Source organism: Myxine glutinosa, chromosome 11, assembly GCF_964187855.1.
Source record: "Myxine glutinosa chromosome 11, kmMyxGlut1.1, whole genome shotgun sequence".
In the NCBI taxonomy this organism is placed as follows: domain Eukaryota; kingdom Metazoa; phylum Chordata; class Myxini; order Myxiniformes; family Myxinidae; genus Myxine; species Myxine glutinosa.
The window spans coordinates 104,971,911-104,996,012 of NC_136271.1; the positions used below are offsets into that span (position 1 = coordinate 104,971,911).

The 24,102-nt window shown below is 50.2% G+C and overlaps 1 protein-coding gene across 17 annotated transcripts in view; it reads right to left on the reverse strand.

Moving 5' to 3' along the window:
• USP48 (ubiquitin specific peptidase 48) overlaps positions 1 to 24,102 on the reverse strand; it is a 250,247-nt gene that overhangs the window by 222,552 nt on the left and 3,593 nt on the right. For all 17 annotated transcript variants that reach the window (XR_013625012.1, XR_013625013.1, XR_013625011.1 and 14 more), the window contains exons 2-3: positions 20,423 to 20,543; positions 12,627 to 12,768 (exon numbers count right to left, since the gene is read on the reverse strand). Coding sequence is in view for 9 of the 17 variants with exons in the window: in XM_078786944.1 (XP_078643070.1) it covers positions 12,627 to 12,768; positions 20,423 to 20,543 (263 nt within the window). In the remaining 8 variants the exon portion in view is untranslated. The remainder of the gene's footprint in view (positions 1 to 12,626; positions 12,769 to 20,422; positions 20,544 to 24,102) is intronic.

Sequence of the window (24,102 nt, forward strand, 5' to 3'; positions counted from 1 at the left end):
GGGGGAGGAGGCTGTTTCACAGCACCACTTGGTTGTCTGCGACATAACGGTGAAAGGTGCGAGAAGAGCTCGGCGGGTGAAGTACCAACCGAGAATGAAGGTGTGGAGGTTGAAAGAGGTGACAGTAAGGAAGGCATCAAAAGAGAGGCTGAGTAGGGTAGAGGATAAGGTGGTTGAGCTTGAAAGTGGTTGGATGCCAATGAAAGATAGTCTGTTGGGAGCCGTTGGTGAGGTATGTGGATGGACAAAAGGACCACCGAGGCACTCGGAAACATGCTGGTGGGATAATGAAGTTGGAAAGAGGATTGACAAGCAGAGGAAGAAGTTCAAGGTGTGGCAGAAGGCGAAGGGTACAGGAGCAGAAAAAGCAGAGCATGAAAGTTATAAGGCAGCCAAGAAGGCTGAAAAGAAAGAGGTAGCAAAGGCGCAGGAGGCATGCAGGAAAATGTTCGGAGAACGCTTGGATTCGGAAGAGGGTCAGAGAGCGGTATTCAGGATTGCAAATCAGATAGCGAAAGAGAGGTGTGATGTGATGGGGGTGAGTTGCTTGAAGGATGAAGTGGAACAAATCGTTGTGGACCCAGATGGAATGAAAGGAAGATGGAAAAGATATATGGAAATGCTGTTGAATACAGAGAATGAATGGGATGGCAACATAGAGAGTAACCCAGTTTTAGGACCGGCAGAGAAGATAACTGAGAAGGAAGTTGAGGAAGCGATAAAAGCAATGAAGAGTAGAAAAGCGGGAGGGCCGACGGGAGTTGTGGGAGATATGTTGAAGGCAGCAGGAAGTTGGGGTGTGAAGAGAATGACAGAGATCTGTAATCTGGTGGTGAAAGAAGGTCGCATTCCAGTGGATTGGGAACTGAGTACCCTCGTCCCTCTATACAAGAGGAAAGGTGACCCTCTGGAGTGTGGCTCGTATCGAGCGATAAAGCTATTGGAGCATAGAATTAAGGTATTGGAAAGGGTGTTGGAGAGGAGGATAAGGAAGAAGGTGAAGATCGACGAAATGCAGTTTGGATTTATGCCAGGAAGAGGAACGACAGACACGCTCTAAAATTGTGAGGCAGTTGCAGGAGAAGTACATGGAGAAGAGGAAGAAATTGTTTCTTGGGTTTGTTGATCTGGAGAAAGCATTCGATCGGGTTCCACGTGAAGTATTGACAGGGGCATTGAGGAAGTTAGGAGTGGAGGAATGGTTGATCAGAGTAGTGATGGCAATGTACAAAAGAGCGCACACAGCTGCAAGGACGAAGGACGGGAACAGTGGTGAGTTTGAGGTGAAGGTGGGAGTGCATCAGGAGCCGGTACTATCTCCACTACTATTTGTAGCTGTGATGGAGGTGCTGGCTCAGAACGTAAAGCAGGGTTTACCGTGGGAGTTCTTGTATGCAGATGATCTGGTGTTGATTGCGGAAAGTATGGATGGACTGAAGGAAAAGATGAACAAGTGGAAGGAATGTATGGAGACAAAAGGTCTGAAGGTGAATATAGGAAAGACGAAGGTGATGGCAAGTGGTAAAGCATGTGGTGAGGTGGAAAGAACTGGGAAGTGGCCATGTGCTGTGTGCAGGAAGGGTGTCGGAGTGAACTCCATTCAATGTACAATGTGCGCTGAGTGGGTTCATCAAAAATGCAGTGGTATGAGAGGGTCATTAACCAGTGTGGCAGCTACATTCAAATGTAAGGTGTGCACAGAGGGAGCTGCAGATGGAGGAAATGTTGAGTTGGATCTTGGAGACGGCGTGAAGCTGGAAGGTGTGAAAACATTTTGCTACCTCGGAGACATGCTGAATGGAGAAGGTGGATCAGACTCGGCAAAGGTTGCTAGAGTGAGATGTGTATGGAAGAAGTTTCGGGAACTGAGTGGCGTGCTGATGAGGAGGGGAGTGTCGTTGAAGCTGAAGGGAAAGGTGTATGCTGCATGTGTGAGAAGTTTTTTTTTTTTGTTTTTTTTTGAATACCGAATCGAGGCTCGTGAAAGAGCTAACATTTTTTTTACAAACAAATCAACCAGACAAACAAAAGATATAAATAAGAGGGAGCGGCAGACAAGATGGGGAGAGAAGGGGAAGCACACAAACATAACATTTGAGAGCAGGGAGATGTGTGGGAGGGAGAGGGCTTGGGGGGAGGAGACGTGGGAAGGGGGGGGGGGAGGAGACGTAGGAAGGGGGGGGGGAGAAGTATAAAACACAAGGACACCAAGGACTTCCAGGACAGAAGTTGGTATTTCAAAAAAGTGGATTTGGGGTGAAATTAGCAGGGGTAGAAAAGATCAAGGTTTTGGATGGGCGAAGATAAGAGATGGTGGTGAACAGCTGTTTTAAAGACCTGGAGGGTGGAGTGGGATTGAAGAGAGTGAGGGAGTTTGTTCCAGAGGCGGGAGAAAAGAGGAATGAAGGAGTGAAGGTGAGCAGAGAGTCTTGATTTTGGCAGTTTAACCATAAGAGGGTTGCAGGCAGATCTTGTGCGACCTGTAGGAATATTTTGGGGACAGAGCCCAGAGAGAGCTGGGGGAGGGGAGGGCAAGGCTAGAGAGGAGTCGGTAGAAGACGGAAAGACCACCAACCTGCCTGCGGTGAGTGAGTGAAAGGCCCTTGGAGTTAGCTTCATCGCGGGCCATTCCAATGATTCTGAACGCTTTGGTTTCAACAGCGTGAAGACGAGCTTGGTGTGAGGCAGGAGCACCAGCCCAGAGGGGAGAGCAGTATTCCATTGAGCTGCAGATGAAAGCCTTGTATGTGGTGAGGAGCTCAGATGTGCCAAGGAAGGACTTCGCACGACGGAGGATGCCCAGTCGGCGACTGGCTTTGGAGGCCAGATTTGAAATGTGGTTTTCCCAGGAAAGATCGTGGCAGATAGTGAGACCCAAAAGCTTGAGTGACAGAACTTCTTGGAGAGGATTATTCAGAAAGTGGATGGGAGGGTTGTCCAGTCGGTCTTTTCGGAGAGACATCGTAAGAGTGTGAGATTTGTCAGGATTGAAAGACATGTTCCACTTGTTTGCCCAGTCTGTGATTTTGTCCAGGTCTGCAGAGAGTGAGGAGGCTGCAGACTGCCGATCTGAGGGATGAGGAATGGAGCGACAGAGAGTAGTCATCAGCAAAGAGATAGAGGATTTTCAAGAGAGTCAGAGAGATCATTGATGAAGACCAGAAAAAGCACAGGGCCCAGAACACTGCCTTGGGGAACTCCAGCCTGAACAGGAAGAGGAGATGAGAGAAACCCATTCAGGGCCACACGTTGACTACGACTAGAGAGGAAGTCCGCCAGCCATGTGTGGAGATTTCCATGGATACCAAAGGAGGAGGGTTTGGTGAGCAGAGCAGGGTGCCAGACTATCGAAGGCACGTGATATGTCAAGGGAGACAGCTCTAATTTCCTGTTTGGCATTGAGGACCTCCATCCCTTGTTGAGAAAGCAGAAGCAGCATGTCCAGAGTAGAGTGACCAGGTCTGAAACCAAATTGATGATCAGAGATCAAGCCATTGGAGAAGAGGAAAGATTTCATATCCGAAGCAATGATGGATTCCATGACTTTGCTGATAATTGGGAGAAGGCTGATTGGTCTGTAGTTGCTAGGATCTGTTTTTTGCACCTTTTTGTGCAAAGCGGTGATGTTGGCTGATTTCCAAGCAGATGGCAGATGACCTTGAGCAAAAGAGAGGGTGAAGAGAACAGAGAGAGGGAGTGAAAGAGCGGAAGAACAGGATTTTAGGACCCGTGGGCTGATGCCATCAGGTCCATTTGCAGAATCAGAGTCGAGGGTTGACAGAAACCTTTCCACCTTGTCAGGAGGAAAGGACACAGAGTCCAGGAGCAGCTGGGTACGACTGGGTACGGTGGGTACAGAGAGGGATGGGTTTGGGACACAAGATTTAGAGGCAATAACAGAGTTGAGGCATTCAGCTTTTTCACATGCGGAGTCAGCCGTGTAGCCGTTTGAGGTGAGGGAGGAGATGGAGGGGGAACAAACACCAGAAACAGATTTGACCAGACGCCACCAGGATTTGGAAGAGGGAGACAGATAAGAGAGTTCGGTCTTGAGAACGGAGAGATATTGTTTCCTGGCTCTCCTGAGGATGGACACACACACTTGTTTCGGGCTTTGTGAAAGAAAATGAGATTTCCTTCCGTTGGATTTGCTTTCCAAGAGACGAAAGCAAGTTGTTTCTGGGCAACAGCCTCACCACAAGATTCCGTGTACCATGGACGGGAGGAAGGGTACGACAACTGAAGACGAGATGGGATAAATCTGTGCATGAGAGAGAGCAATTTACTTTGGAAGAATTCCCAGGATGAGTTGATGTCAGAGGCGGTAGAGATGGGAGACCAGTCCAGATGATTGATGGCTGCTTGAAGACCGTGCCAGTTGGCCTGAGTGAAATGTCAGACTCGTCGACGCTGAGGAGGCTCTCTGAGAATGATCAGAGAGATGTCCACTTTAACAAGCACATGATCAGATGAGCCGATTGGAGCAGAAGAGGTGCAGCAGACATTTTCAGGGAAGTTAGTCATAACCAAGTCCAGAAGAGAAGATGCTCCGTTGACTGAGATCCAGGTCGGGGAATTGACAGATTGTGTCAGTCCCAGTGAGTCGCAGAAGTCCTTTGCTGAAGAGCCATGGCTGGTGAGAGAGGTACCCACACCCAGCCAACTGGCATGGTGACAATTGAAATCACCACATATGAGGAAGCCGAAGAGAGAGTTGGGATGGGGAGATAGAAGTTGGTCCATATTATCAGACAGCGAGATGTAGATGGAGTCATCACTGTTTGGTGGACGGTACAACACACATATGAACAATAGGTGGGAGCGAACGGGAAGCCGTAGCCAAAGGTATCCCTGGGCGTGAGGTGGAGAGAGGGCAGTGCAGGGTGAGTGAGGAAGAGAGTTTTTTTTATAAAGATAGCAACCCCACCTCCAGGACGAGGCTCAGGTCTATCATACCGGAGGAGGGAGTAACCTGGGAGAGATACCAAGGAATCAGAGACATCATGAAGGAGGAAAGTTTCTGTTAAGCAGATCACGTCTGGTTTGTCAGAAGCAACCTGTATGGAGAGATCAGTCAAGTTTGAGCGAAGGCCCCGGATGTTTGAGGTCCATACCGTTAATAATAATAAATAATAATAATAAAGGAGTCTTATATAGCCCCATCAAGCAGAGTAAACTACCCTCATGGCGCTTTACATTATCATGGGAACGCACACACACCGCACACACACACACAAACATACACACACAGAGACATACCTTCACTCTTGCCCTATTCCTCTCCCTCCCCATTCAAAACCCACAGATGTGTACCACAATGAAGAGGAAGGGGGAGCATCGGATATAGAACAGGGGGGGGAGGGGTAGGGTAAGATGTGGAAGAGGAGGAAGAGGTAGGGAGAGCTGTTGAAGGTGTGTCAGAGATTTCAGAATAGCTTGGAGAAAGGGAAGAATGGGGCGGACAAAAGGTTTGATGGTGATTGGGTGAGGCACAGTGAGGTGTTATTTGAGGAGGGGGAAGAGCGAGGCAGAAGGTTGGGGGAGATTAAGGTGAAAGTTGGAAGGGGGAAGAAGTGGGGAGGACGCTTTGAGGAGGAGGGGTGAGAGGGGAGTCTAGGAGGGGAGGAGCGAGGGAGAGTCTCGGAGAAGAGGGGTGTGGGGGGAGTTTAGGAGGGAAGGGGCAAGGGGGGAGATTTGAAAGGGATGGGTGATGGGGAAGATTTGGAGGGGAGGGGCAAGGGGGAAGATTTGAAAGAGATGGGTGATGGGGAAGATTTGGAGGGGAGGGGCAAGGGGGTAGATTTGGAGGGGAGGGGTGATGGGGAAGTTTTGGAGGGAAGGGGTGATGGGGAAGATTTGGAGGGGAGGTGAGATTGGATTTTGAAAAGTGTACGATTAATGGGAAACGAACATTTATTGCAAAATGAGTTTCTTGTGACCTTCGAGTTAAAAATGCGTTTAAGGACGCTGGATGGAGGATGGAGTGCAGGAGAGTTTAGGGAATGTAGAAAAAAGGCACTATAGGAGATGGAATTTTTTGGGGGGATGAATAGATTTGGTGAGCAAGTCGAAAGCATCCTTTTAGAGAAGAAGAAGAAAAAGGTGTTATAATATACGACAGAATACAGTTCTTCAGGGGAAAGTTTAAACATTTTTAACAACGCGATCACGTGATCACGAACAACGTGGTCGAAGAACGAACGAACAAATAAGAACAACGAATAAACGAATAAGAGCAGAGAAGGAAATGTTTTTTTGTTTTTGTTTTTGAGGAGATTTTAAACAAGGAAGTATGGGGTGAAAGACGGACAAAAAACAGAGAACAAAAGCAATTGCAGCGCAATCGACGAACCGCTGAGAGAAAAACAAAGCCTCAAGGTCGGACACGGAAGCCTACTAGGCCTCAGAATAAGCGACACGAATTAACCGACGATTTTGTATACAGGTATGAAAAATTAACACCGGAAATCTTACTAAAGACACACTATAAGTACACACACCGAAAAGTGTTATGATTTATGGGAGCGAGACATGGGTAATGAACGCAGAGCAGCAACGAAGGCTGGAAAGGGTGGGAATGCGAATGGTTCGGTGGATGCGCGGAGTATCGTTGAGAGAGAGGAAGACAAATGATGAATTGCGAAAGATGATGGAAATAGAGCCTGTGATTGATGCTGTGAAGAGGAACAGGTTGAGATGGTTTGGTCATGTGTTGAGGAAGGATGAAAGTGACTGGTTGAGAAGAGTGATGGAAATGAATGTAGAAGGAAGTAGAGGACGGGGAAGACCGAGAAAGACTTGGCTAAAGATGGTGGAAGAAGATATGCGGGCAAGGGGGTTAACAAGGAGAGACGCAGAAAATAGGGCAAAATGGAGAGGATTGTCATGGGGACCGCAAGACTAACCCCCGCTCTAGCAGGGAAAATGGCCTTAAAATGCATGTTGTTGTTGTTGTTGTTGTTGTACTGTTGAAAAACTTGATAAGCTTCTCAAATACGTTTGAATACATACTTTTGAAAAACTAACTGTTCAGTGTGTGATTATGGGACTGTGAAAATGATACTGATGACCTCTTAAAGGTAGTCTTATTATACACATCATAAAACATAGGGTTGAAAAATCTTACATGTACAAGTGTTAGAAAACATGAAAATTAGAATGTTTTCACACCCTGCAACAGGACTATAAATGGCGAGAATATCTGTCAAGAAATGTGCCAGACTGCACCATTGGCAATGTAGGATTCCAAAAATTTCCTTCCAAAAATTTCACTACGTGTCAGGCATTGACACAAACTTGGGAATTTCAACCACAGACATCTACTTTCCTTGCCACATACAGGTAAATGGAACTGAATGGAGAACACTGCATGAATCAGGAACCGTCGGGAACCTATAACCTATCCCCCTTGAAACAATGTCGCAGCATACATTCGCGGGATTTTCATCGACCTTCACGGATTAATCGTCGACGTTCTCGGGACTTGCCTCACCATTTGCACATTTTGCCCCACCATTCGCGGTTTTTGTTCCTCTCTATTCGCGGATTTGAGACTCGAGAACTAATCCCCCCTTTTTCCACTGAAACACCGTTCCGCCATTTGCAGTTTTGCAATTTGAGGCATTTCCCAGGAACGTATCCCCCACGATTGTACTTAACTTTGAGGAAAACGGAGGTGTCAAGTATCGGCACGATCGAGCTCAAGGAACTGTAACCGGAAGTAACAAGAATAAGGAATAGTGTGGATAAGGAGATCGAAAAAGAGCAGAAGGGGGTTATAGAAAGGGTAGGGGAATAACAGATAGTATGTTCATGCTGAGGCAGCTGGTGGAGAAAAGGTTGCAGGTGCAAGGTGAAATGGCATTGGGATTTGGGGACCTGGAGAAGGCCTACAACACTGTCCCAAGGGAGATGATGATGGTGACACTGAAATGGATGGGAGTGCCGGAAGCAGAATTTATGTTGGTGGAAGGGATATAAACGGGAACGAAGGGAAGAGTTTTGGTTGATTCTGGGATGTCAGAGGAGTTCAATTTGAACATCGATCGGTTTGAGGTAGGGAAGCACTCTCAGGCCACTTCTGCTTATCTTGGTGATTGAGCAGGTTAGCAGGAAGGTAAACATGAAAGATATTCTAAGGAGGATATTGTATGCGGACGATCTGGTTGTTGTGGTAGAGAGTGGGCGGGTGATACAGGAAGTACTGGGGGAGTGGAGGGAGGCATTTTAGAAACAGGCTGAAAATGAGCATGGAGAATACGATGTGGTGTGTTGGTCAGCAGAGAAAATAAATGAATATCAAGTTAGAGGGGAAGGAGATCAGACAGGGAAATAGGTTGGCGTATCTGGATGGTACACCGTATGTGTACACGTCCCGGTGTGTACCCTGGTTAGAATAGGTACACCGTATCCCTGCGTGTCGTAAGAGGCGACTAAGAGGGTTGGCGTCAGGAAGGGCATCCGGCCATAAAAACATTGCCTCAAAAGGAGAACCATGACAATTACAACTACATATGGGCAGGGTACAGCCCGAAGTGGAGATCGGTTTCTGAGGTTTGGGACATGGAATGTAGGGACAATGACAGGGAGATCAGGAGAAGTGGTGGAAGTATTGATCAGAAGAAGAGTGGACATATGTTGTGTGCAAGAGACGAGATGGAAGGGAAGTGGTGTGAGAATGGTAAAGGGTAGGCAGGGACAGAAATACAAGTTTGTGTGGCAAGGGTGCCCAGAGGGCATGAATGGTGTTGGTGTCCTGTTTTCTGAGGAGTTTGTAGACAGTGTGGTGAGTGTGACTAGAGTGAGTGATAGGTTGATGATGGTGAAAATGATGATTGGAAAGCTCTTGGTGAACGTCATCTCAGGATATGCTCCGCAGGTTGGTCGGAGCGATGAAGAGAAGGACAAGTTCTGGTGTGCGATAGAGAAGCTGATGGAAAACGTGAAAGACGAGGAAGTTGTTGTGGTAGGAGGAGACCTAAATGGACATGTGGGAAGGAGTATGGACGGTTTTGAGGGAGTTCATGGGGGTTACGGATATGGTGTGAGAAATGGAGAAGGTGAAAGGATTTTGGAGTTTGCTGATGGAGCTGATTTGTTGATTTGTAATACTCAGTTCCAGAAAGAGGATAATAAGCTTGTTACATACACGTCAGGTGGGTCGACGACAACCGTGGACTACCTGATGGTGCGTAGGCGAGATAGGGGGCACCTCCGGGACACAAAGGTGATCCCGGGGGAGGAGGCTGTTTCACAGCACCACTTGGTTGTCTGCGACAGAAGGGTGAAAGGTGCGAGGAGAGCTCGGCGGGTGAAGTACCAACCGAGAATGAAGGTGTGGAGGTTGAAAGAGGTGACAGTAAGGGAGGCATTAAAAGAGAGGCTGAGTAGGGTAGAGAATGATGTGGTTGAGCTTGAAAGTGGTTGGATGTCAATGAAAGATAGTCTGTTGGGAGCCGTTGGTGAGGTATGTGGATGGACAAAAGGACAACCGAGGCACTCGGAAACATGGTGGTGGGATGAGGAAGTTGGAAAGAAGATTGACGAGAAGAGGAAGAAGTTCAAGGCGTGGCAGAAGGCGAAGGGTACGGGAGCAGAAAAAGCAGAGCATGAAAGTTATAAGGCAGCCAAGAAGGCTGCAAAGAAAGAGGTAGCAACGGCGCAGGAGGCATGTAGGAAAATGTTCGGAGAAAGCTTGGATTCGGAAGAGGGTCAGAGAGCGGTATTCAGGATTGCAAAGCAGATAGTGAAAGAGAGGTGTGATATGATGGGGGTGAGTTGCTTGAAGGATGAAGTGGGACAAATCGTTGTGGACCCAGATGGAATTAAAGGAAGATGGAAAAGATATATGGAAATGCTGCTGAATACAGAGAATGAATGGGATGGCAACATAGAGAGTAACCCAGTTTTAGGACCGGCAGAGAAGATAACTGAGAAGGAAGTTGAGGAAGCGATAAAAGCAATGAAGAGTAGAAAAGCGGGAGGGCCGACGGAGGTTGTGGGAGATATGTTGAAGGCAGCAGGAAGTTGGGGTGTGAAGAGAATGACAGAGATCTGTAATCTGGTCGTGAAAGAAGGCCGCATTCCAGTGGATTGGGAACTGAGTACCCTCGTCCCTCTATACATGGGGAAAGGTGACCCTCTGGAGTGTGGCTCGTACCGAGCGATAAAGTTATTGGAGCATGGAATGAAGGTATTGGAATGGGTGTTGGAGAGGAGGATAAGGGAGAAGGTGAAGATCGACGAAATGTAGTTTGGATTTATGCCAGGAAGAGGAACGACAGATGCGCTTTTCATTGTGAGGCAGTTGCAGGCGAAGTACATGGAGAAGAGGAAGAAGTTGTTTCTTGGGTTTGTTGATCTGGAGAAAGCATTCGATCGGGTTCCACGCAAAGTATTGACATGGGCAGTGAGGAAGCTAGGAGTGGAGGAATGGTTGCTCAGAGTAGTGATGGCAATGTATAAAAGAGCGCGCACAGCTGTAAGGACGAAGGACGGGAACAGTGGTGAGTTTGAGGTGAAGGTGGGAGTGCATCAGGGGTCGGTAGTAAAAAAACAAAAAAAAAAACACATTTAGAGGCCATTTTTCCCCGCAAGCGGGGGTTGGCCTTTTTCGGGAACTGTGGTTGTTGTTGTTTTTTGGTCCCCTTTTTGAAGCAATGTTTTACGGCCGGATGCCCTTCCTGACGCCAACCCTTTTTGCCGTCTTTAACGACAAACAGGGAATTACCAGTGAACTGGTACTCAAATTAGCCGACCTCGGAAGGATGACAGGCTGAGTCAACCCCCCTGGCGTTAATTCAGCGATCGACCGGGATTCGAACCCAGGATCCTAGGATCCTAAGCCGGCACCCTAGCCGCTAGCCCAACACCAGTCCACTACTATTTGTAGATGTGATGGAGGTGCTGGCTCAGAACGTAAAGGAGGGTTTACCATGGGAGTTGTTGTATGCAGATGATCTGGTGTTGATTGCGGAAAGTATGGATGGACTGAAGGAAAAGATGAACAAGTGGAAGGAATGTATGGAGACAAAAGGTCTGAAGGTGAATATAGGAAAGACGAAGGTAATGGCAAGTGGTAAAGCATGTGGTGAGGTGGAAAGAACTGGGAAGTGGCCATGTGCTGTGTGTAGGAAGGGTGTCGGAGTGAACTCCATTCAATGTACAATGTGCGCGCTGAGTGGGTTCATCATAAATGTAGTGGTCTGAGGGTCATTAACCAGTGTGGCAGCTACATTCAAATGTAAGGTGTGCACAGAGGGAGCTGCAGATGGAGGAAATGTTGAGTTGGATCTTGGAGACGGCGTGAAGCTGGAAGGTGTGAAAACATTTTGCTTCCTCTGAGACATGCTGAATGGAGAGGGTGGATCAGACTCGGCAATGGTTGCAAGAGTGAGATGTGCATGGAAGAAGTTTCGGGAACTGAGTGGTGTGCTGATGAGGAGGGGAGTGTCGTTGAAGCTGAAGGGAAAGGTGTATGCTGCATGTGTGAGAAGTGTTATGATTTATGGGAGCGAGACATGGGTAATGAACGTAGAGCAGCAACGAAGGCTGGAAAGGGTGGAAATGCGAATGGTTCGGTGGATGCACGGAGTATCGTTGAGAGAGAGGAAGACAAATGATGAATTGCGAAAGATGATGGGAATAGAGCCTGTGATTGATGCTGTGAAGAGGAACAGGTTGAGATGGTTTGGTCATGTGTTGAAGAAGGATGAAAGTGACTGGTTGAGAAGAGTGATGGAAATGAATGTAGAAGGAAGTCGAGGACGGGGAAGACCGAGAAAGACTTGGCTAAAGATGGTGGAAGAAGACATGCGGGCAAGGGGGTTAACAAGGAGAGATGCAGAAAATAGGGCAAAATGGAGAAGATTGTCATGGGGACCGCAAGGCTAACCCCCACTCTAGCAGGGAAAATGGCCTTAAAATGCATGTTGTTGTTGTTGTTGTTGTATCTGGATGGAACAGTGACCAGTGATGGTAAGTCAGAGGCAGAGGTGCTGAGAAGGATTCAGGTGGGTGTGAATGTGTGGAGAAGGGTGGATGGTGTCATGGCAGACAGAAAGATTTCAAGGAAATTGAAAGGAAAGGTTCTGATGCCATGTGTAACGCCAGCCTACCTTTACAGTCTGGAGATTGTGGTACTGACAGAGAGAACAACAGAGGTTTGTGAGAACAACTGGGTCAAGAGGATCACGGGAGTGAAAAGGGTGGATCGAAGAATGGATGAACCGCGGGAAGAGAAAGGTGTGCAGCCTTTCTCTTCCCGCGGGGAGATTGGTGAAATGAGATGGGTTGGACATTTGGTGCGGATGGAGGAAGAGAGAATGGCAAAGAGAGCGGATAGGTTGAGGGACCATGGTAGGAGGAAAAGAGGGAGACCATGGTTGATATGGGAGGATTGTGTGAGGAGGGATTTCAGTAAGGTGGGGGAGGGAGGGATGGTTGGAGAGTGGAAAGAGTAGACTGAAGACAGAGAAGAGTGGAGGAGTGTTGTGGTCAAGGCAGGGCAGGAGCTTGGATGTCATCAGACCTCATCCCTTATAAAGGGAAGAGGAGTAGAACAACAACAACTTGACAGCTATGTGCATTGCAATAGCAGTAATATGCTGCTAGTGTGTTTGCAGCACCTTCCTGGGTGGCAGAACCAAGCTGAGGTCCTGGCTGGTATAGGAAGAGGGCCTGGCGGAATGGTCTGTTGTGAAACCACAGCTGCAAGAAGGTGTTCACATAGCAAGTCGCACCAAGGTTCTTCAGGCCAACGAATGAGTCCTAAAGGAATGACAAAATGCATTAGTCAGTGCATGATGAAATTCCAATTGGTTATGTCAAGACAAATTTTGAAGACGTGCTAATAACTTTGTCCAAGTACAACTCCTACAAGGAATACAAGGAAACAATACATTTAGGCTCGTAACATGTCATATCCACAACTCGTGTACTTGCAGTTTACTTAATCACTTGTCATATTTTCAGAATGCAAAAATGTTTTGCGTTTTTCATTAAATTATCATTAATGTCTAAATTGCACTGAAGGTTCTCATGAAAATTCACAATTTCATCCAGCTCATCTGTGGGCAGTGTTTTGTGGCAATGCAGAGCTCCAGAAAGGAGGCAAATTATTACCTCCACAACCAAAATTGGATGGAGGTTATGTTTTCACCCCTCTCTGTTTGTCTGTTTACTTGTTGGTCTGTCTGTGAACAGGACATCTCAAAATGTTGCAGACTTATGACAAAACTTGATGGACGAGTTGGGTAAGTGACAAGAACAAGCCGATTATATTTTGGTTAAGGTCCGCATCCAGATATGACCTATCAGTGGAAGACAAAACGTAAACTGTTTAACCTGGTGGAGGTATGCTCTCTACTGAGTGCCGTTCTAGTTTCGCATGTACTCGTTATTGCCTAGTCAGCATAGTTGCACATTGCTGCTCCTTGTCACCAATGATCTTGACTGAACCCGATATGACAGTACACAGATGTTGGAAGAATGAACAATTTGAGGCTACTTGAAGAGGTCATGGTCACTTCTACAAAGAAGAGGTCACGGTTGATGATGAGGCCGAGAAGTACAACAGACTGAACCTCTGTCTTTCATTGGCAGGCCACAGAAATAGATAGCTGGGTTTGTATCGCATGTGAACCTTCTGGAGTTGCAAGGTGAGACTATGATTTCCAGAATTGAAAGACAGGTTAAATTTATCAAACCAACAACTAATCCATTCCACATCAGCAGAGAATGATGCAGCTGTCTGCCTGCCAGTTGGATGGGACACTGTACGACACAACGTGAAATCATTTGTAAAAAGGAAGAGCGTTTTCCAGAGCAACGGAGATGTAATTTATGTAGATGAGGGAAAAGACAGCCAAAAGCACTGCCCAGGTATACTCTAATCTACACTCGAAGAGAAGAGAGTTCCATCGAAAGTAATGCATTGACTGCGGAAGTGAAATAAGGCAGAAAGATAGGTGTGATGGTGGCCATGTATACAGTGGACAAAAATATTGGCGAGCAGAGCAGAATGCCAGACTGGCTTTGTCAAATACAAGAGATGTCGAAGGAGATGGCCCCAAGCGCTTGTTTTAGATTAATGGACATCGACAATTACAGAATAAAAAGCAGCAGAATGTCCAGAGTTGAGAATGGAACTCGATTCAACCTGATGGTCCGATATCAGGTAGTTTTAAAAGAGGAAAGAATTGAAGTCAGCAGTGATAATGGAATCCATGACCGAGAAGTGAGAGATGCTGTTTGGACACTGTTTTCATAAATGGGAATGATGTTAGTTGAGTTGAAAGCAGATCTGAGGCAGCCGCAGGAAGAGCACGAAGCTGAGTAATGGACGAGTTGGGAAAGTGACAAGTCCAAAGAAGAGCAGTCTAAAGAAGAGCAAGTCAAAAAGAGCAATAAGAGCATAACATGAGAATACAACAAAAAACACAACAGGCATTTTTAGGCCATTTTCCCTGCTAGAGCACGGGTTAGCCTTGCGGGCCCCATTACAATCTTCTCCATTTTGCCCTATTTTCTGCAACTCCACCCCTTGTTAACCCCCTTGCCTGCATTTCTTCTTCCACCAACTTCAGCCAAGTCTTTCTCGGTCTTCCCGTTTCTCTACTTCCTTCTACATTCATTTCCATCATTCTTCTCAACCAGTCACTTTCATCCTTCCTCAACACATGACCAAACCATCTCAACCTGTTTCTCTTCACAGCATCCATCACAGGCTCTATTCCCATCATCTTTCGCAATTCATCATTTGTCTTCCTCTCCATCAACGATACTCCACACATCCACCGAACCATTCGCATTTCCACCCTTTCCAGCCTTCGTTGCTGCTCTTCGTTCATAACCAATGTCTCGCTCCCATAAATCATAACACTTCTCACACATGCAGCATACACCTTTCCCTTCAGCTTCAACGACACTCCCCTCGTCAGCATGCCACTCAGTTCCCGAAACGTCTTCCATGCACATCTCACTCGAGCAACCGTTGCAGAGTCTGATCCACCTTCTTCATTCAACATGTCTCCTAGGTAGCAAAATGTTTTCACACCTTCCAGCTTCACGCCATCTCCAAGATCCAACTAAACATTTGCTCCATCTGCAGCTCCCTCCGTGCCCAACTTACACTTGAATATGGCTACCACACTGGTTAATGACCCTCACAAACCACTACATTTTTGATGAACCCACTCTGCGCACATTGTACATTGAATGGAGTTCATTCCGACACCCTTCCTGCACACAGCACACGTCACTTCCCAGTTCTTTCCATCTCACCACATGCTTTACAACTTGCCATCACCTTCGTTTTTCCAATATTCACCTTCAGACCTTTTGTCTCCATACATTCCTTCCACTTGTTCATCTTCTCCTTCAGTCCATCCATACAACAACTCCCACGGTAAACCCTCGTTTACGTTCTGAGCCAGCACCTCCATCACAGCTAAAAATAGTAGTGGAATTAGTACTGACCCCTGATGCACTCCCACCTTCACCTCAAACTCACCACTGTTCCCGTCCTTCGTCCTTACAGCTGTGCGCCCTCTCTCCTACATTGCCATCACGACTATGATGAACCATTCCTCCACTCCTAACTTCCTCAATGCCCATGTCACTACTTTGCGTGAACCCGATCGAATGCTTTCTCCAGATCAACAAACCCAAGAAACAACTTCTTCCTCTTCTCCATGTACTTCTCCTGCAACTGCCTTAAAATAAAGAGCGCGTCTGTCGTTCCTATTCCTGGCATGAATCCAAACTGCATTTCGTCGATCTTCACTTTCTTCCTTATCCTCCTCTCCAACACCCTTTCCAATACCTTCATTCCATGCTCCAATAACTTTATCGCTCGATTCAAGCCACAGTCCAGAGGGTCACCTATCCCCTTGTATAGAGGGACGAGGGTACTCAGTTCCTAATCCAATGGAATGCGGCCTTCTTTCACCACCAGATTACAGATCTCTGTCATTCTCTTCACACCCCAACTTTCTGCTGCCTTCAACATATCTCCCACAACTCCCGTAGGACTTCTTACTTTTCTACTCTTCATTGCTTTTTTTTTTTTTTTTTTTTTTTTTTTGTTTTGTTTTGTTTTGTATACAAGATCGAGGCTCGTGAAAGAGCGAACATTAATCACACAGAAAGACAAACCGACACATAAAACATATAACATCGGGAGCGGTAGACAAGATGGGGAGAGAGGGGGAAGGACACAAACACAACATTTGAGAGCAGGGACCGAGAGACATGGAGACATCGAGAGATCTGAGAGAGGGCGAGGGCTTTGGGGGGGGGGGGGGGGCATGGGAAGGGGGCGGTGGGAGAGGTATAAAACATATGGACACTGCCAGGACTTCCAGGAAAGAAGTTGGAATTTCAAACAAGGTGGATCTGGGGTGAATTAGCGGGGGTAGAAAAGATCAAGGTTTTGGATGGGGGAAGATAAGAGATGGTGGTGAACAGCTGTTTTAAAGACCTGGAGGGAGGAGTGGGATTGAAGGGAGTGAGGGAGTTTGTTCCAGAGGCGGGAGAAAAGAGGAATGAAAGAGTGAAGGTGAGCAGAGAGCCGAGATTTCGGCAGTTTAACCATCAGAGGGTTGCTGGCAGATCTTGTGCGACCTGTAGGAATATTTGGGGGACAGAGCACAGAGAGAGCTGGGGGTGCAAGGCCGGAGAGGAGTCGGTAGAAGACAGAAAGACCACCTACCTGCCTGCGGTGAGTGAGTGAAAGGCCCTCAGAGATAGCTTCATCGCGGGAGATTCCAATAATTCTGAAAGCTTTGGTTTCAACAGCGTGAAGCCGAGCTAGGTGTGAGGCAGGAGCACCGGCCCATAGGGGAGAACAGTATTCCATTGAGCTGCGGATGAAAGCCTTGTATGTGGTGAGGAGCTCAGGTGTGCCGAGGAAGGACTTCGCACGACGGAGGATGCCCAGTCGGCGACTGGCTTTGGAGGCCAGCTTGGAAATGTGGAACTTTGTGAACTTCCTTCTGCTTTTATCACTTCCTCAACTTCCTTCTCAGTTATCTTCTCGGCCGGTCCTAAAACTGGGTTACTCTCGATGTTGCCATTCCATTCATTCTCTACATTCAACAGCATTTCCATATATCTCTTCCATCTTCCTTTAATTCCATCTGGGCCCACAACGATTTGTCCCACTTCATCCTTCAAGCAACTCACCCCCATCACATCAAACCTCTCTTTCGCTATCTGCTTTGCAATCCTGAATACCGCTCTCTGACCCTCTTCTGAATCCAAGCGTTCTCCGAACATTTTCCTGCATGCCTCCTGCGCCTTTGCTACACCTCTTTCTTTGCAGCCTTCTTGGCTGCCTTATAACTTTCATGCTCTGCCTTATCTGCCCCCGTACCCTTCGCCTTCTGCCACTCCTTGAACTTCTTCGTCTTCTCGTCAATCCTCTTTCCAACTTCATCATCCCACCACCATGTTTCCGAGTGCCTCGGTGGTCCTTTTGTCCATCCACATACCTCACCAACGGCTCCCAACAAACTATCTTTCATTGACATCCAACCACGTTCAAGCTCAACCACATCATCCTCTACCCGACTCAGCCTCTCTTTTAATGCCTCCCTCACCGTCGCCTCTTTCAACCTCCACACCTTCATTCTCGGTTGGTACTTCACCCCACGAGCTCTCCTCGCATCTTTCACCCTTATGTCGCAGTCAACCAAGTGGGGAAACAGCCTCCTCCCCCGGGATCACCTTTGTGTCCCGGAGGTGCCCCCTATCTCGCCTACGCACCATCAGGTATAGTAGTCAACGGTTGTCGTCGAACCACCTGATGTGTATGTAACAAGCTTATTATCCTCTTTCTGGAACTGAGTATTACAAATCAACAAAATCAGCAAACTCCAAAATCCTTTGACCTTCTCTATTCCTCACACCATATCCGTAACCCCCATGAACTCCCTCAAAACCATCTATACTCCTTCCCACATGTCCATTTAGGTCTCCTCCTACCACAACAACCTCCTCATCTTTCACGTTTTCCATCAGCTTCTCTATAGCACACCAGAACTTGCCCTTCTCTTCATCGCTCCGACCGACCTGCGGAGCATATCCCGAGATGACGTTCACTAAGAGCTTTCCAATCATCATTTTCACCATCATCAACCTATCACTCACTCTTGTCACACTCACCACAGTGTCTACAAACTCCTCAGAAAACAGGATACCAACACCATGCATGCATTCTGGGCACCCTTGCCTCACAAACTTGTATTTCTGTCCCTGCCTACCCTTCACCATTCTCACACCACTTCCCTTCCATCTCGTCTCTTGCACACAACATATGCCCACTCTTCTTCTGACCAATACTTCCACCACTTCTCCTGATCTCCCTGTCATTGTCCCTACATTCCATGTCCCAAACCTCAGAAACCGATCTCCACTTCGGGCTGTACCCTGCCCATATGTAGTTGTAATTGTCATGGTTCCCTTTTTGAGGCAATGTTTTATGGCGGGATGCCCTTCCTGACGCCAACCCTTTTCGTCGCCTCTTACGACACGCAGGGATATGGTGTACCTATTCTAAACTGGAGTACACACCGGGTAATTTGAGAATATGCTTACTTATACCATCTTGGCTCGTTGCCAATGCAGAGGTGAAGCTGAATAAACATTCATTAGCTACATCAGTGTCAAAGCAGTTTAGAAGGCAATAGGAAATGTGGGAATACAGAGATGGAATTTGGAAACAATAACTGCCTTTTCTCAAGCAGTCTCACACAAGTCCGTTTGAGGTGAGCGAGTTGACAGCGGAGTGGGGGGAGAGGGAGTGTTCACCAATGGCAGACTTGAGAAGGCAACAGCACAACTTTGAGAAAGGAGACTGGTGGATCTACAGCAGCCTGTTGTTGATTTCAAAACAGACCTTTTTGGTTTTGCATGCCATACAGATGTGATACGATGCGATCTTTGCAATGTGTGCCGATGAAGTAAATGTTTCCTTACTTGAATGTATCCTGATTTTGTGGGAACATTTATTTATGCAAAAAGTTGTTCATGTGTGTATGAACTTGAGGCAAACATTGTTTGTTTGAATGCAAACTCTTGGTCACTGAACGTTTTTCAGACAGAAATGTGCAAATGTGCTGCACCTGACGGGAACCCAACTTTGCCGAACCGAAAAATGTTTTTCACCCAAATTTTCATGATGCCATATTAGATATCTCAAATGAAGCCATTCGTCACATAAAGCTAATCTGAAGCAATGAGGCCAGTGTAAAGCTATTCCTCTGGACTGGTGTTAAAAAGGATTTTGAAATTTGTTCATGGTGCCAGCACACGACTCTCTAACCCGCCCACATGGGTCTCTAACCCGCCTACTCTTCGTGAAAGACACTGTGGTCCATGTGTGTGTATGTGTGTATGGTTTAATGTCCATCTTACTTACCAATTGCACCAATTGGGTCATACTGGGTCATATTTGGTCAGACCAATTGGGTCATACCATTACCAATTGGGTCATACTGCCACCCAAATAAATAAAACCCAAGCTTTTAGCCAGAAAGTTTCATGATATTCATAAAATAGCACGAAAATAATTCTTGTAAATAATCCCTGGTGTTGGGCTAGAGGCTAGGGTGCCGGCTTAGGATCCAAAGATCCTGGGTTCGAATCCCGGTCGATCGCTGAATTAACGCCAGGGGGGTTGACTCAGCCTGTCATCCTTCCGAGGTCGGCTAATTGAGTACCATTTCACTGGTAATTCCCTGTTTGTCGTTAAAGGTGGCAAAAAGGGTTGGCGTCAGGAAGGGCATCCGGCCGTAAAACATTGCTTCAAATAGGGGACCGAAAAACAACAACAACCACGGTTCCCGAAAAAGGCCAAACCCCGCTTTGCGGGGAAAAATGGCCTCTAAAGGTGGTTATTATTATTTATGTATAACTAATGCCGGCAGACGGGATGCCCGTTTAACGTCCATTCGAGAGACGTACACACATCGATGAATCACCCTGCCTGTGAAACACCGAGATGACAATTTATAGCTGGGCCGAGATTCGAGCTGAGATTCAAATGCCCACAGAAGCTACATAGCTTTGAGGCGAGTGTGCGCACCTCTGGGTCATACTGCCACCCAAATAAATAAAACCCAAGCTTTTAGCCAGAAAGTTTCATGATATTCATAAAATAGCACGAAAATAATTCTTGTAAATAAACATCAATAGCAGTAACTGACATTTCCAGAAGTCAAAAATGATGTTCATGCAAATTTACAACCTTCGCTCAAGACGGAAGCATTGTTGCTGTGCAACACAAGGACATGTTGATAAAAGAAATCGGATGAGCTTTGGGCTGAAAAGCATCATCCCCAAACATTTCAGCTCAGCAAAATTATTAGCCTCAAATTGTTCCAAAATGGTTACAACTCTACGCTTAATACGTTTGGCAAACCTGGACACGTCGCTCACTGTCTGGGTGATCTGTACTTGAGAAGGAATCTTCATCAAATTCACCAGACCAGGTGTGTTCACCAAGCCCAACCAGACAATTCGGATTCCACTTACAATTTTTCCTGTCAAAGAAAGATGTGTAAACTAATAGTAAAAACAACAAGTATCTCACAGGACGATTACAAGACAACAAATTATTCGCAAAAAAAAAACAAAAACAAGGAATGAAACACACATTCCTCATACAAACCAATCGATGCCACTTGTGTTAAATTTGACGCCCATTAAATGAGTAATCTGAAAAAAATGAGGATTGCATCGAGATGGACCTTGTTAACACACCTGAAGAACTTCAACATTTTCTACGAACATACCTCGAGTACATTCAGGTTTGGGAGAAAACAAAAAGACTGCAGATTCCAGTGTGATAGCATGTAAATAGATGCCCACCTATCAAAAATGAATACGCAAAAAGGATGACGACTTGCCAATACATGCCCACGCACACATGAAAATGCAAACAAATTGGTCGGTGTGGGCGCACCAATCGGTGGGCTTGTCAGGCAGTTGGTGGGTGGACAGAAGGCCCGCCATAGAGTCGGCAGGCGGAAGGACAGGCCGGCCAGACAGCTGGCGGTGGGGGGGCAGCTGAGAAAGCAATTCGAAGGCAAGCGGGCGAGTACTTCGGTGAGCTGACGATTCAGTTGGCCAGCGGATGAGCCCGTCGACTAGTCTGCAAGTGAGCAAGCCTGTCACCTAGTGAGTGAGCAGGTAAGTCTCAATGTCAACGAGCACGTCCGTCAGCCGGTGGGCGAACGGGCACGTCCGTCAGCCGGTGGGCGAACGGGCACGTCCGTCAGCCGGTGGGCGAACGGGCACGTCCGTCAGCCGGTGGGCGAACGGGCACGTCCGTCAGCCGGTGGGCGAACGGGCACCTCCGTCAGCCGGTGGGCGAACGGGCACCTCCGTCACCCGGTGGGCGAACGGGCACCTCCGTCACCCGGTCGGCGAACGGGCACCTCCGTCACCCGGTGGGCGAACGGGCACCTCCGTCACCCGGTCGGCGAACGGGCACCTCCGTCACCCGGTGGGCGAACGGGCACCTCCGTCACCCGGTCGGCGAACGGGCACCTCCGTCACCCGGTCGGCGAACGGGCACCTCCGTCACCCGGTCGGCGAACGGGCACCTCCGTCACCCGGTCGGCGAACGGGCACCTCCGTCACCCGGTCGGCGAACGGGCACCTCCGTCACCCGGTCGGCGAACGGGCACCTCCGTCACCCGGTCGGCGAACGGGCACCTCCGTCACCCGGTCGGCGAACGGGCACCTCCGTCACCCGGTCGGCGAACGGGCACCTCCGTCACCCGGTCGGCGAACGGGCACCTCCGTCACCCGGTCGGCGAACGGGCACCTCCGTCACCCGGTCGGCGAACGGGCACCTCCGTCACCCGGTCGGCGAACGGGCACCTCCGTCACCCGGTCGGCGAACGGGCACCTCCGTCACCCGGTCGGCGAACGGGCACCTCCGTCACCCGGTCGGCGAACGGGCACCTCCGTCACCCGGTCGGCGAACGGGCACCTCCGTCACCCGGTCGGCGAACGGGCACCTCCGTCACCCGGTCGGCGAACGGGCACCTCCGTCACCCGGTCGGCGAACGGGCACCTCCGTCACCCGGTCGGCGAACGGGCACCTCCGTCACCCGGTCGGCGAACGGGCACCTCCGTCACCCGGTCGGCGAACGGGCACCTCCGTCACCCGGTCGGCGAACGGGCACCTCCGTCACCCGGTCGGCGAACGGGCACCTCCGTCACCCGGTCGGCGAACGGGCACCTCCGTCACCCGGTCGGCGAACGGGCACCTCCGTCACCCGGTCGGCGAACGGGCACCTCCGTCACCCGGTCGGCGAACGGGCACCTCCGTCACCCGGTCGGCGAACGGGCACCTCCGTCACCCGGTCGGCGAACGGGCACCTCCGTCACCCGGTCGGCGAACGGGCACCTCCGTCACCCGGTCGGCGAACGGGCACCTCCGTCACCCGGTCGGCGAACGGGCACCTCCGTCACCCGGTCGGCGAACGGGCACCTCCGTCACCCGGTCGGCGAACGGGCACCTCCGTCACCCGGTCGGCGAACGGGCACCTCCGTCACCCGGTCGGCGAACGGGCACCTCCGTCACCCGGTCGGCGAACGGGCACCTCCGTCACCCGGTCGGCGAACGGGCACCTCCGTCACCCGGTCGGCGAACGGGCACCTCCGTCACCCGGTCGGCGAACGGGCACCTCCGTCACCCGGTCGGCGAACGGGCACCTCCGTCACCCGGTCGGCGAACGGGCACCTCCGTCACCCGGTCGGCGAACGGGCACCTCCGTCACCCGGTCGGCGAACGGGCACCTCCGTCACCCGGTCGGCGAACGGGCACCTCCGTCACCCGGTCGGCGAACGGGCACCTCCGTCACCCGGTCGGCGAACGGGCACCTCCGTCACCCGGTCGGCGAACGGGCACCTCCGTCACCCGGTCGGCGAACGGGCACCTCCGTCACCCGGTCGGCGAACGGGCACCTCCGTCACCCGGTCGGCGAACGGGCACCTCCGTCACCCGGTCGGCGAACGGGCACCTCCGTCACCCGGTCGGCGAACGGGCACCTCCGTCACCCGGTCGGCGAACGGGCACCTCCGTCACCCGGTCGGCGAACGGGCACCTCCGTCACCCGGTCGGCGAACGGGCACCTCCGTCACCCGGTCGGCGAACGGGCACCTCCGTCACCCGGTCGGCGAACGGGCACCTCCGTCACCCGGTCGGCGAACGGGCACCTCCGTCACCCGGTCGGCGAACGGGCACCTCCGTCACCCGGTCGGCGAACGGGCACCTCCGTCACCCGGTCGGCGAACGGGCACCTCCGTCACCCGGTCGGCGAACGGGCACCTCCGTCACCCGGTCGGCGAACGGGCACCTCCGTCACCCGGTCGGCGAACGGGCACCTCCGTCACCCGGTCGGCGAACGGGCACCTCCGTCACCCGGTCGGCGAACGGGCACCTCCGTCACCCGGTCGGCGAACGGGCACCTCCGTCACCCGGTCGGCGAACGGGCACCTCCGTCACCCGGTCGGCGAACGGGCACCTCCGTCACCCGGTCGGCGAACGGGCACCTCCGTCACCCGGTCGGCGAACGGGCACCTCCGTCACCCGGTCGGCGAACGGGCACCTCCGTCACCCGGTCGGCGAACGGGCACCTCCGTCACCCGGTCGGCGAACGGGCACCTCCGTCACCCGGTCGGCGAACGGGCACCTCCGTCACCCGGTCGGCGAACGGGCACCTCCGTCACCCGGTCGGCGAACGGGCACCTCCGTCACCCGGTCGGCGAACGGGCACCTCCGTCACCCGGTCGGCGAACGGGCACCTCCGTCACCCGGTCGGCGAACGGGCACCTCCGTCACCCGGTCGGCGAACGGGCACCTCCGTCACCCGGTCGGCGAACGGGCACCTCCGTCACCCGGTCGGCGAACGGGCACCTCCGTCACCCGGTCGGCGAACGGGCACCTCCGTCACCCGGTCGGCGAACGGGCACCTCCGTCACCCGGTCGGCGAACGGGCACCTCCGTCACCCGGTCGGCGAACGGGCACCTCCGTCACCCGGTCGGCGAACGGGCACCTCCGTCACCCGGTCGGCGAACGGGCACCT